The sequence below is a fragment of the Vigna radiata genome, chromosome 9 (assembly GCF_000741045.1).
Source record: "Vigna radiata var. radiata cultivar VC1973A chromosome 9, Vradiata_ver6, whole genome shotgun sequence".
NCBI lineage: Eukaryota > Viridiplantae > Streptophyta > Magnoliopsida > Fabales > Fabaceae > Vigna > Vigna radiata.
The window spans coordinates 9,040,599-9,055,940 of NC_028359.1; the positions used below are offsets into that span (position 1 = coordinate 9,040,599).

The window sequence follows — 15,342 nt, forward strand, 5'->3', positions numbered from 1 at the left end:
TTTAAATTGATACAGATGCATATTGAAATTATAGAGGCGCAAGGAAAAAATGACCTTAACTTGGAGGGTAATATATGAAGGCCCAAATTTCTCAAATTTTTTAAAGGCCCAAAAGCTAGTAACCCATTGCAAGAGACAGAGACGGTGTACAACATTTTGGGTGTTGTTCCCTACACCTCCCAATTTGCTCCCTCTACCTCCTCAACCTTCTGATTTTTCTTTTTAATTATAAAAATAATCTTGTTTTACTTTTTTAACCTTTTTATTTTTTTAGTTTTAATTTTATTTACCCTCGTCTCTACTCTACTCAAAACCAACCCCCTCTAAGCTTTTGAGATCCGCAAATCCGCATATTCGTTTTTCTGCTCCCACCTCTGTCACATCTTGGGTTGTAGGAAGGTACATGTTCACTGGACAATTATGGTTAGAGAATTTGTTATGGAAATTCCTACATGAAAATGTATTGGTCGTAGGAAGGTACATGTGTCAGCCATGGTGTCTCTTTAAGCTTGACAATACTTGATCGTAGAACCTTATGATGATCGTGTCTACTGTGAAATTTTCTCAATTAGTATTTCGGTTCCTGAATTTGTTTATTGATCTTATGGTGTTGGGTCTTTAATCTTTTATCCAATTTTTTTAAATGAATGGGGTCTTGGTCCTTCATCTTCTACCTAATCTTGACAGTTGGTTGTTGATTTTGACTATGCTCTTCGACTCATTTTGCAGTGAAGATGTCTAAAGGATCTGGATGTAGTGGGTTTAGATTATTTAACTTACTACAAAACTTCATGTTTTATTATGTTCTCATTTACTATTTTTTTTGTCTGCTTGAGTTGGAAGGACTTTAGTTTATCGGTTGTTGAAAGTTACATGTTCCGACCATGGTGCAAGATCAATAATGTTGAACATTATGATCATCAAGCCTGTTTTGGAAATTTCTCCTTTAGAATTCTAATTCCTGAATTTGTGTTTTATCTCACGAACAGAAACATCACAAAGGTTGCTTGCAATGATTTTACAGACAGGAATCGTCCTGAAGAAATAACTCTAATTAGATGATCACGATATCTGGTTTTGGGCATTTCACCGATGACTCCATTGATGAAGCAATGACGCAGATGGAGACAGTTTCAGAGGTTTCCAATTGCATGAAGTATGACCACTTGTGATGGGTTTCTTGATCGCGTGTTTCTCGGGGTGGTTTTGATCGTTTGTAACGAATGTCCGTTGACGGAGGTGGAGAAGAAAAGTGGATCTCCAGAGCTCTGGGGAGGTGAGATTTTTAGTAAAGCAGAGTAAAAGTGAAGCAGGAGGGTAAATAACATTAAAATTAAAAAAATAAAAAGGTTAAAAGAGGAAAGAAAAAAATTATTTTTGTAATTAAAAAAAAAATAAGAAAATTGGGGAGGTGGAGGAAACAAATGGTGAGGTGCAGGGAGGAACACCCCAACATTTTTTGCATAAACATTTTTAGAAAAAAAAAGTACGAAAAGAAATTAAAATTAATTTTTTATAATTTAATTTAAATAAGTTCTCTCGCATGTATTTTATATCTTTTTTAACTTGTATATAGGTTAATTTTAATTTGTAGAAAAAATTATTTCATTTTTTTCTTACTTTTCTTTTCTAAAAGTTTTTATAAAAAAAAAAAAAACTCTAATGTATGTTGAGAGAGTTTAAAAATTTTTAAAATATCAAAATAATATTAATTATTTTTTTACTTTATAAGTTGGAATTAGGAAATTAAATTGGTTAGAGTATTTGTACAGTTTTAATGCAAACACAACCTTATATCAATGTTGAACATTATTTATACATAAATGCATTTACCTAAGAGCTTAAATTGCTGCCACATAATGTGGGTAACTACTCACTACTTTCAATTGAAAACCTAATTAGATGTTACTTTCCTTCACCTACTACATTCACATTTAATCAAAGACAGACTCGTCTTCATTCTCTATAATTTCTTAAAAACCAACTTTTAAAATTCATATATATTTTTGTAAAACATGATCCAAAATATATTCAAATAAAAATTAGAAACATTTCTAAGTTCATATATGTTATATTATGTGATCCAATGGATAGATTGTTTGACTAGTATCAAAGGCAATTTTTAACAAAATTTTAAGTTTATATTTATAATTAAGAAAAAAAATATTACTACTAATTATTAATAAGTTCTTAGACAAATTAATTCTTTATTTTATAAAATTAGTAAATATCGAGCAAATTTGTTATAAAGAAAAGGTTAAATAGTCTCCTTTTTTATTCTAGTACTATGATATCATTTTTTATTCTATCATGTTATTTTGAATGTTGTTAATTTAATCTAACTTTTTTAAATTTTTTTTAGAAAATTAGTTAAGAGAGCTCTTTAATGAAATTGATAATAATAATTGTATAACAATGACATGTGTAGTGAACAACAAATGATATGTTATAAGTTAAAAGTTGATTTATTGAAAAAAAAACACATTATATGAATAATTGTTATGAATTTAAGTTTGAGACTAAGTTTCATGTTAATTAAAAATAAAAAAGTTGAACATTTTATAATATTTAGAAGATTCATAAATTCAGATTCATAAATTCGTTGTCTTAAAGTTTTAAATTAGAGGTGAGATTAACTTTTATGTAGTTTAAACTCAAGTCTCATTAGTGGTATGTCTTTTTTAATGGATTATAAAAAAATCCATCAGTGATATTAAATTGATGATTTTAATGATGACCAACTCAGACACGTATAATATGAATGAAAAATCCTAAATGACAGTATAAGAAAATCGCTATTAAAATACTCATGATTATGAATGTTTTCCATTGAGAGAGAATGTACCAATATAAAAAAGATATTAGAAGGAGATAATTGGAAATTCAAATTAGTCTAAGTTTTATATTAAATATAAATGAGAAAATTGGGTATCTTATGAAATAAAAGACCTAAAGATAGAGCAACGTTATGCGTAGCACACCACAGCCTACACCAAATTGTGAGCTAAACGTTGAGACTAACAATGCACACAGAAAGTAAGCCCTAATAATTGTAAGCACTTTTCCAAGGTTCAACCCTATGCATTATTCTTCTTGCTTCACCTTTATATCTAATTTCAATGCAACAAAACAATTCAATTTCAAATGCTTTTTCTTCCTTACCATATCGGTGATTAATGGCTACAGCTATAAAAATAAGTTTGTGAGTAGGTTCTAAAAACTCATAAAATGTATATTTTTTTTATTTGATATAACAATGAAATTAAAATTAATAGCTATATCTTAAAAAGTAATGATAATTTAATAACTTTTTTTTCGAAATAGTATCGTCTTGTTGTTAGTCTATATTGGTGTTTATGATTATTATTATTGATAATGAAATAATTTTGGATCAAAAACAGAATGATACATAGATGATATTAAAATATTATAAAAAATGTTGTTAAAATATCATTATCTCAACTTAAATGCTATCAATAATTTAACTAACACTAATCAACAAATTAATCAACAATTTTAAATTAAGTAACATGTATTTATGAAATTAACTTTCACACAAGTCAAGATAATTCATCCATATTCAAGATTTATCACAAAGTAACACATCAATCTCAAAGTATCAAACTCATATTTTGAAAGTATATATTTTTTTTTCTTTTGTAAATTGCAATGAGCTATGTGAACTATACAAAGTGAGAAAGAAGAGAAGAGAAAAATGATTAGGTTTTTTGTCGGAAGAAAAAAAAATAGAAAAAAGAATCTACAAAACGAAACGGAAACGGACAAAAACACAAGCCCGTACCACGGTCAGCAAAATCAACGGTTGTGCGGGTTCCTGCCGAAATCCGCTAGCTTCCGCGACCGATTGGCGCAAAACGACGCCGCAGATGATATGTGGTGGGGCCCACCAGCACCCATTTCCTGGCCCAATCCTTTACTATTATTGGTATTATTATTGTTATGGGTCCAATGCTGGTTCGGACTCGCCCGAACCAAAGGGCTCAGACAGAACGCCATGCTCGTCGACAGTCCCTTGCCTCCGCCGCCGGCTCCCATCCGAGACCGCCGATGTGCCGTTGCAGGCGTCGGATTCTGTTTCTGAGGTGAACACTCCGTCGAATTCCCAGAATCGGACCGCTCCTGCGCCGCCTCATCGGAGAAATCAGCCGCCGTCGACGGCGACATGCCTCGATCCGCGCGCCGGAATCTCCGTCTGTCACTTTCGCCGCCTTTGTGGTGGCGCGCGTGGAGCATCGTCGTGAACCACGACGATCCCGTCGACCGTTCCTCGCAAGGTTCCCGACGCGCAGTCTCCGTCTTGTGCGATCTACCGCGGAAGATGTTCGAGAGCATCCAGAACCTTCCGCCGCCGTGTCTCCGCTTCTCCGGCACATCTCCGCCGTCGCGCGCGGCAGGTTTAGCCTGCGGCGTGCCGTAGAAGAGCCTCTCTCGGCTGGTGTCGCAGTCGGATTTTCTGCGCGCGACGTAGGGGGACACCGAGCGCGGGAAATTAATCGGCGCAGGTTTGTCCTCCTCCTTGGGGTTCCGTTGACGTTGGGGAGATGCGTTTTCTCCTGATTGGGCTTGGGCCTGGACCTGGGCTGCGTAGATTGGGTGGAGACGTTCCCTGAGACACGAAGCGCAAACGCCGATGGTGCTGGTGAGGTCAGGTAAGTGCTTCTTACACCTCATTGTTGCTTTTTATTTAAAAATACGACACCGTTTCTTGTTTTATATCTTGGTTCTAGCAATTGTGTCGTTGCGAGTTAGGAGAGAAAAGAAAAAGCGAAGGATCTGACGATGAATTTAAAGAAAAAGCTTTGTCTTGTTCTTGCAAACACAAATAAAAAATAGAGAATGAAAAATCGGAATAATAAGAGAAAAAAAAAAAAGATAAAGAGAGAGAAAGAGAGGGTCAAAGAAAGTTACTTGGCATGATGGAAAAAGATGGATGACCAGCTTTGTTAACAAGTTGGATAAGGAAAGGCTTTGCTTTATTACAACTCCCCATTCTGGTATCTCTTATTATTATCCGTTAATCTTCCTTAATTTATTCATCAAAATTACTATATTTCATAAACTCATACCATAACTGTCACAACTAATTCCTCTTCCTTCATCCAAATATCCTTATTTATTCATTAATGCTCATTAAACCCATTTATTACATATCATTAATACTCTTTACTTACTCCTTAAATAAACATTTCTTTTTCATTTTCCACCTTTTTACAATATTTTCGTTTTTCTAATTATTAATATTTAGAATCATCAGAAAGGTGTTGACTTTTGATTAGATGTTTAGGATAAGATAATTATAATGATTAATTGATGTAATGTTTTGTCTCGCTGGTTTTCCTGGTTTTCGATCAGATAAGAAATAGTTGGTTTTTTATAATCGATCATCTCTCATTTTTAATTACATCTTCGTGAGATTTCTTAACGTGTATTTGCTAGTTTTTTTAAACTAGATTAGAAAATTATAAATTTAATTTATTTTACTATAACTTTTCATTACTTTAAAAATAAATTAATTAATTAAACAATCTCATATTTAATTAATAGTTGATTAATTACCAAGTCTATTATTCCTTATTTATACCTGACCGGTGTTTTGCGGAGAACCAGAATTTGTTGACTTTTTATTTAATAGTAATCTTTTAAGATAAACGTATTTCGAATTTACAGGTCTTTAAGTCAAAAAAACAAGATTTTTTTTTTATAATTACGTTCAGACACATATGTGTACGGTAAGGTGAATTTGTTTATTTATTATCTAATCAAGAAATTACTGAATATAATAAATTTATTAATATTTAAACTGTTATTCCAAAATTATATTAATAATACAATTTTATTATAATAACTTATGAATTAAACTATAAAAATTTAAACAAATTTGTGAATTATTTAAATTTTCATTTTTCAGTTTTTTACTAAAGGTGTTCTGGTTGGACGTGAACTTGAATAACTTAGCTTCTGTTTGAACCTTCAAGGTGACGTAAATTTGTTGGACCTAGTCGTCTTTAAATAATTAATTTAAAAAATTGATTTTTTAACCAAATCAAAAGATTATTAAACATGTACTTAGTCTTATTTTTATTTTTTTTCTAATATATTAGTGTTCTTACGTTGTTTCATACACTAATTTTGAAATTAATTTGATGAAATTTAATATTATTATTATTATGAAATTAAATAAAAGACAGTTTGTTGTATAGTATTATTGGAGTAGCAAACGAATTACATTTTTAACGAAGAGAAGTATAGTTGCAGTATGATTATAATGATACTTTATGATTCTCTTTTTCCGAAAATATCGGAATCCTCTCTTTGAAATTATTGTGCTTCAAACTTTACTTTGTAATAATGAGAATAAATGTCTACAAGATATTTATCTTACCTTCTTTTCACTCAACATAAATAAGCTTTACAGCTTTAGACAATGAAACAACACTGCAAAAAGATAAATAAATTTTAGTACTTACTATTAATTGCTAATGATACTTATGGATTACCAATTTCTTTTATAATTTGTCTAAATAAAAGAAACTAGAGCGTATATTTTTTAATTAAAATTAAAGGAAAGATATATAATTTAGAAATGTTACATAACACAATTTTTTGCAAATTAACTTATCTAAAACAAATTTTAACTTATTAAAGAATTGATTTTATTTTTTTCTACTTTTTATAATTCCTTTTTCATAAAATTAATTTCAAATCCAAAAGATTTCGTTTAGTTTCAAAAGTTAATTTTCTTTATTTATAACTATATATAGGGGATATGCTGTTTTGGTATAAACATTTATGTATATCTTATTTTATTATTATAATAAATATTTTCATTATTATTAATATTTCTTTCATAACTTTATTTACAATTTTTAAATCACTTACAACCTTTAGTAACACATTATATTCATTATTTATTGTATAATCACTGTTATCACTTTTGTTTTATATCATAAAAGTATGCCAAGAAAATGTTTTTTTAATAATTTTTTATAATATTTTTTTTTTTACAATGCATAATTGTTATTAGTCGATTTTAAATAAACAGATGAATAAAGTAACAATATGTAATTTATAGTTAAAAAGTTGTTAAAAAAAGTTGTTAAAAAAGTTGTTAACATGTACTAATAAAAGGGTGATATGAAAAGTAAGGAGCTGTATTTAGATTTTTAAATTGATGTACCTAATTGGTTGGTGAGTTATAAATCACTAAATTAAAATATTGCAATTTAGGAGAAACAGATGTGTAAAAATTGGGAAAAAAAGGGAAAAAAAACTTTGCTAAAGTTTGTTTCTATAACTTAACATTTTAGGTTGTTTTTTACCAAACACTTATATTCCTTACTTTTATCAATAGTTGTTGGTTGGAATTGATACTTTATTTGGTGTAAATAGTTGTAGATGTAGGTGTAATGTGGAAATATTTTAACCTATTCAATTGGCATTTTTACTTTTCAGAAAGAGGGTAAGTATTTGATATGCAGTTAATGCAAATAAAGCCATTTATTTATTATGTGTAAGAACTTTTGTTTTAATATTGCAGGACACTATTTATTTTGTTTGTTAACCGACACAACCTTCGCATTTACAATACAACTAGATTAAAAGAAAAAAAAGAAACATTTCAAATTTATTATTTATTATTTCTTAGAAATTAAAATATGTTATATATACAATAAAACCCTTGTTTTATTCACATATTCGATTAGATATTTTTAATGCTTTCCCCTTTCTTGTAAGCTTTGATTATGATAATTTATATGCTTACAAACCTTTATTTGTTATATATATTTCAAATGCACAAATTTTTCTTTTATATCATATATACCACTTGTTAAAATAATAAAAATATTAAAGAAAATATGGCATCTATTCATTGGGTGAGATTGTTTACCGTTGTCTATCTAAACGTGTATTTGTGTGAAAATCTCAGTTCAGTCCTCAAGTTTTGAACTGTCTCAATTGGGTCATCATTTTTGTAAAATTGCACACATTTTATCCTTAACTAATCTCACTGTGCAATAGTTATCTTCTACTATCAGTTGAATAAATAGTTTAAAGGATGGTGATGAACCTAGGTTACCAAGTTGGTTCATTTGCATAAAAGGCTGTGAGACTGATTGCACTGGTTACGCGAGTTTTTCGATGACTTTATTTTTTGAGCCGACGAGATAATATGTGTAAAATCCCTAATTCAAATAAACTAAATAATAAGCATTGTGCCACGTGAAAACACTACTTATTTTAAAAAATAATTCATATAATTAAATAATACACGTCAGCATGTCCTCTGGCTACCACGTCAGCTAAACTTAACGTCGTTTGAGATCAGTTAACGATTGGTAAGATGTGTGCATTCTTACAAAAATTATGACCCAATTGAGACAATTCAAAACTTGAGGACCGAACTGAGATTTTCACACAAATACGAGGACCAAAAAGAGATTAAGTCAACACGTCAGCATACCACATCAGCTAAACTTAACGCCGTTTGAGATCAGTTAATGGTTGGGATAAAATGTGTGCATTTTACAAAAATTATGACCTAATTGAGATAATTGAAAACTTGAGGACTGAACTGAGACTTTTACACAAATACAAGAACCAAAGAATGTATTAAGTCTTGTTTTAATTAGCCACTATATTAAAAACAAACAATGATAAAACAAATAAAATTCATAATAGCAATAAAAGAAACTGCAAATCCATAATATATAAATTTATCAGTAACTTCAAATTATTTAAACCTAATATTAATTTAAAAACTTAGTAAGTACTAATTAGAAACCATTTCCTACGAGATTATTCATGCCACTTTAACTTTCCATAATCATCCATTTAATTTTTATTTTTAATATATGTATTTCTGTCCTATTTTTAATATATATTCTATGTTTATTGTATTTTTATCCTATTCAATAAATATATTAAAGAATACGGTTTAATAGGATTTATTTGTTATGAATCAATCCAAACTTAGATTTATATAATTTAGTATTATGATTATTATTTTTTATTTTATTATTATTAATTATATTATTATTATTATTATATATTTTGGGGTAAATATTATTTCAATAAAAGTATAAACTAACACTATTTTATAAAAATGTATAATAATTTTTTTAAAGAATTCTCACTTCATAATTACTAATATTTACCATATTAAGAAAGATTTTAAAATTTTTTAATGACTTAAAACTTTGAAAAGTCTTTTATAATATTTGTTTATAAATTTACGTTCAAAATTTCGATAATATAAATATATATTTTTTTAATTTAATTGTGGAAGTTTATGTGAGAAAGCATGTGAAAAAGATAAGAAAATGAAAACTGTGTTTATTAACATCATGTACAAGAATGATAAATAACACAAAGTTTGATTTATAATTGATTTCTTTTTCTTTCCTTTTGAGTTAAATTTAGAATTTTTGTTTCACCTTTAATATTTTATCAATTTTATCTGGAAGTATAAAAAAATGGGTTAGAATTTAGAATTTGTGAAATCAATCTAACTCATCAAACATTTAAACTAGTTGAAAAACATATACATTATATTTATTATATATAAATGAATCAATTTATTTAGTTAATAAATTAAGCAAGTTTAATCTGAAATGGTAGTCATGGACCTATTTTATATATTTAAAAAATACAAATTATACAAAACTTTTCTCTTAAATTTCTAATTCTTTGATTTAGTTTGATTTAAATTTATTTTAAGACTTCTATTTACCAATTACTTTACACTTTAATTGAGTTTGTATGAATTAATCAATATTGAAAATTATTATCTCTAATTTAAAATTACTTATAATATATAATTTTTTTTTATACTTCTAAATTTAGTGTGTCAAATTCTCCAATATAAAATTAGTTAAACTTAGTTATAAAATTTATGACTCATTATAGAGTAATTCATTATAGAGTAGGTCATATATAGAACTGATATATTTTTAACTTAATTTATGATGTACCAAATAACTTGGATTAACTTATCGAAGTATTATTATATTATATTATAAAAATAGGTAACTTGGGACATAAAATTTTAGTATAGTGGATTGTTTTTTAAAATAATGTTTTTTTTTTTATTTATAATGAAAGAGTATCTCCTCTCTTTCTAAGTTTAACTATGTGAGAATTGTCAAAAATAAAAAATAAAATAAAATCTCTATTATTCCTGCTTATATTAACTCAAATTGGTAAATTGAAAATGGTTAAAGTAATTGGTCAAATAATGTATATAAATGGTTAGAAATTTTTTTACCTAATTCCTATTTTTTATATTAAAAAGGAATTATATTAACCTCGAATGTAACTGAGAGCAAGGAAATATACTTTTCAATTTTAATAATTTACTTATTTATTTTATGTTCATGAAATTTATTTTTCTTTTACTTTAGAATAAAAAGATAAGAAATGGAAGCTATTATGAAAGCGTCAAATTTTAAAAGCTCTATGGAAAAAAAGACTTGTCCCATAACTCACACCTCTTCATAAAGACAAATCACAAAACCTCTTACCAGTCTCAAAGTCTTTTTAATTATTATTATTTTAATGTTATTTTCTAATTCATTATGTATAGAATAATTCTATATAAATTATTATTATTATTAAGGTGATATATATAAATAAGAGGTCTTATACATAAGATTAAGTTGAATAAAAAGCATAAAAAGTTTTCAAAGTCATATCACTCTAAATCTATATAGTATCAGTGTCATTATATTGAACTTGATCAATTGTTACCTTATCATCATTATTGTAATTATTGCAAACAAAAAGAACGCATTCACATCAACAAACATAAAAAAAGCATAAGCTAATATGCAAAAAGAATAATTTATACAATAGTACGGAGTACGGAGATATTAACACATGTAGATCATTCATATCAATAAGTTTTATTCTCTCTATCAGTTGATAAAGGTGTATGGGATGTAGTGCTAAATGATATATATGAGCTTGTTGATGACATAACTGTGAAAAAGAACTTTGCTTAATGGAATCTGGATGAGAGTAGGAGAGCTCATTATGATGTGAAGGCAAGGAACGTCATTTTTCATCGACATTAACTATAGATGAATTCTTCAGGATATGTAAATATATTTCGACAAAAGATATGTGTGATGTCTTAGAGGTTACTCATGAAGGAACAAATAAAGTGACGAGAGCTAGGAATAATTATCTAGTCCAAGAGTATGAAATGTTTCAGAGAAACCTGGAGAGAACGTTTTATACACATTGTAAATCCTCTTGATAAAACTTTTGATAAAAAGGTAACAAACATCAAAATTTTGAAAAGTTTGACGAGAAGTTGACAACCCAAGGTTACAACCATTTCAAAATTGTAACTATCAAAATCTCAATTTATTCTCTCCATTATTAGTTTTATTAAATTCATTTCATTTTTTTAAATATAAACAATTTTGTTCCTCTTCAAATTGTGACTAAATATATTTTTTATATAAATATTATACTAATATTTTTATTAATTATTTTTAACAAGTTTATATAAATTTATATTTTACATTGAAATTTATTTAAATTTTTTCTTAAAATTTTTAATTTATTTTTATTAATATTTTATTACATCATACTTTAATATTGTTTTTTATTTGTAATATGTCAAATAATTGTATATAAATTTATATAAAATTACTAATATAACATTTAGTAATTTTTATACAAATGTTAGAATTGGTTTAAAAATAATTCTAAAAATATTGAATAAAAAAAAGTAAATTCTAATAAAGATATCATTGTAATATTTATATGAAAAATAAATTTGGTTTATTAAATCCATTTTAAAGAAATTAAAACTCAATCAAAATAACAAATACAAATATTAAATTAAGATTAAGACAATAACACTTAACACTGTTTATAGTTACATGTATTAGTATTACTGTCACATTATATCGTCATTATCACGACTTGATAACTGAATTCTTTTTTTTTTTAAATTAAAAGGTAAAAAATTAAATGTAAGAAAAAAATTAAACTTCTTCGATTCGTGCATTACAGTATAGAACATATTGCATAGCATGATTTTACAAATAATTAAGTTTTAACAACTTTGCAAATTACAACCAATTTTTAGTTTAAAAAGGAACTTTAACTTCCCACACATACATACTCTTAACTTTTAATAGAAAACAAATTAAAATAATAAGATTTTAATACCTTAGGTTAGTGGTTCAAGTTGGTGGGTTGGCTTTGACTTAGTGCACACAATCATGACCATTCATATTATCATAAAGTTTCAACTGAAATCTAAACTTTGCTTCCAAGTTGAAAATATTTTAGTATAAAGAAAGGAGAACAATAAGCAATAACAATGATGATAATGAAAAAAAAATAAATAAATCAAGAGGCATAGAAGATATTATAGAAGGAATGTGAATTTTAACAATTTTTTAGTAATTTTTTAACAATAAATTATTTATTATTATTTTATTGGTTTATATATTTAAAATGGACCAACTACAATCTAATACATAAATAATTGTAAAAGAGTTATAAAAAAAAATGTTGTTAAAGATATATTTTCTATTCTATTCTATAAAGTAACAAGAAAATAATATTAGATGAGTGTATCATAGAAAAAAAGTTTATATCTTAATCTCTTTTTTCCTTGGGTAAAAAAAATATTTTACCTCTAAATATGTTATAATATGTTTTAGTTTTGATATTTGTTTTTTACGTTTGGAGATTTCGCATGTGATCAAGTTTGTACGAACTTTTCCAAAGAGAACTTGTTAAAGGAAGGAAAAAGTTAAAAAAGGAAAATACTTATTTTAAATGTATTTGTTAGAATTAGTTAACGTATAAAATAAAAATATATATATTTCAAAAAAAGTCACATGATAAAGGTTCTATTTTTGTATATAAACTAATTTTAACTAACAAGAAAATAAATTTTGATAATATATTTATATTTTCACTATGAATGCTTTTTTGTTTTCCTAAAGAAACTTGATCAAACAAAGTGTGACAGCCAGTTTTTACCAGTCTACAATAAATAACTTTACAAGGATAAATATTTTTATTCCAAGTTAAGTTTACCTCTGTATTTATTAATTATAAAATTTATTACCTTTTTAATTTTTTCTAACTTTTATTTTTACATTTTTCATACTTTTTTTTTGGGAATTATTTCTTATAATTTTATCATATAGATCTTATTTACTTGGAGGTGATTGCATATATTTAGTAATTATATATTTAGTAAATTTTAAATCAAAATTTAATTCAGAATAGGATTATTTTTTATAATAAATATTTTCTATACTTTTTTGGATTAAAAAAATTAATCTAATTAAATTAAAAGAACTATATTAATTTATTTTTAAAGTTTGAAGATTAAAATGTATAAATTATTTTAGTAAAAATAAATTTTAGTTTCAAATCTTTGACTAAGAAAAATAAACATATTTAATCCTTTTCTTTTTAATCAGTTTTGAGTGTTGTGTTGTAGGATTTTACAGGCTGTTGAATCACAGGAGAAGATGCTATGTTGGTACAAGTTGCAATTGCTTCTTTCACTCTATCAATTTCTACTTGCACCCCTCCATTTATTGAAATTCTAATTTCGTCCTTGTGAGTTTTATTTGAAACTAATGGAGACGGTGATTTGTGGGAGTGTTGTAATGTGGAGAGATTACTCTGGTAAGCGTTGGGAGAGGTAGTTTAGCTAACCAGATAACATGCTTGTGGAAAATGTAATTTGAAATTGATGAGGATGTGCTGAGTGTAATTTAGAATTCATGTTTCTAGAAGATTAATTTTATAATTCGGAACTAGTGGGGAATATTTTTTGGAAAATATATTATGGAATTATGATGAAAGAACTAGGTAGATACAAGTGAAAGGGAAGAGAAAGAAAAAAAAAGTGAAGGGGAAGATTATAAATTTATATAGAATTATTTGAAATATAAATATTAAAGTGGATAAGAAAAACAAAATTATGTGAATTTAAAATTGGATAAAAGTTGAACACTTCCAAAAGGGTAACGAGGGATATTAGTAGGGATGACAAAAAAATTTGGGTCTGCGGATATCCATGAATAAAATCCACGACGAATAGTTGGTATCCACAGATATTTACTATCTGCAGATTGTGGATAACAGGTATTTTAATACCCGTTTATAAACGGGTCGGGTGTGAATAGTATACTAACCGTACCTGCAAATATCCACTATCCGCCAAAAATAAAAAAACATAATTTATATTTTATTAAGTTAAATTTAATTAAAATTAACATTAATTTATATTTTATAAGGTTAAATTTAATTAAAATTAAATTTTAATTTATATTTCATTTAATTTATATTAGATTTTATATATCTTTTGTAATTTTATTTAAATTATGCTTTAATAATTTACAAAAATGCATTTTTTTTAAATACTTGTGGGTATCCGCAGATATCCACAGATATTCGTAGGTTTTAAAATACTCGAATGTATTTTTTAAACGAATATCCGTGTGAATAGCGGATCTAATAGTTAGTGAATTTTTTTTTTTTGTCAGATCTGATTGTTAGTAGACACTATCCGATCTGACCCATTGCCATCCTAGATATAAAATTATTCGAAAAGAGTAAAATGATGATAAAATTATGTAAGGTAAGTAGACAGAATGAGAAGTATATATAATATGAATGACTCTACAAAAGAGCGGTGACATGATGACAATGACGAGACAAGAGCACGAGTCGTGCTATGGCCATACTTAAAAAAAGTGTAGAGCATTGTTTTCGTCCTTCTCTATCGTAATAGAATGAGCAAATTTCAGAAATCACATGTCTTCCACATATTGTAGAACCGAATTCGGAATTCACGTGTCTTCCACAAAATTGTACGACCAAAACATGTGAATTATTGGACATCAAATGTAGTGTTCTAGCCTCTACAAACAAGTAACTATCAAACATCATACTGTATGTGTTTCTTTCTGCATTGTAGACGTTTTTGGTTGTGCTTAAATGTGAAAACATGTTAAGATATTAACAAAACTTATTTGACGAATCTTTCTTTTGATTTTATTATAGTTTTTAATAATTTGTAAGTTTTAATCAATTGTAGAATGTGTGTTAAAAAAATGTGTTGTTAGTATTTCTCTTTGAGTAGATGTGGAAATAAAATATAACTCTTTATGTTAAATAAAAATTAACACTACAGTTTACTATAAATTTACATTTGAAATGGAGGTTTCTAAATACAAATCACTTCGAACAAGTTAGCAAACAGTCACTCCATAAATTTAGTTATAAAACCATGCAAGTTATGCAGAACTATAACAAGACAGAAATAAAAGTAGA

The 15,342-nt window shown here is 26.9% G+C and overlaps 1 protein-coding gene across 1 annotated transcript; it reads right to left on the reverse strand.

The window, feature by feature from the left end:
• Positions 1 to 3,639: 3,639 nt before the first annotated feature.
• Positions 3,640 to 4,692, reverse strand: LOC106773777. The gene has a single exon (XM_014660525.2). The coding sequence runs from the start codon at positions 4,690 to 4,692 to the stop codon at positions 3,817 to 3,819; it is 876 nt and encodes a 291-aa protein (XP_014516011.1). The 3' UTR covers positions 3,640 to 3,816.
• Between the last annotated feature and the right edge of the window lie 10,650 nt (positions 4,693 to 15,342).

Bases quoted from the DNA above. Each gene is read 5' to 3' on its own strand.
- LOC106773777 (XM_014660525.2), bottom strand. From the start codon at position 4,692: ATGAGGTGTAAGAAGCACTTACCTGACCTCACCAGCACCATCGGCGTT.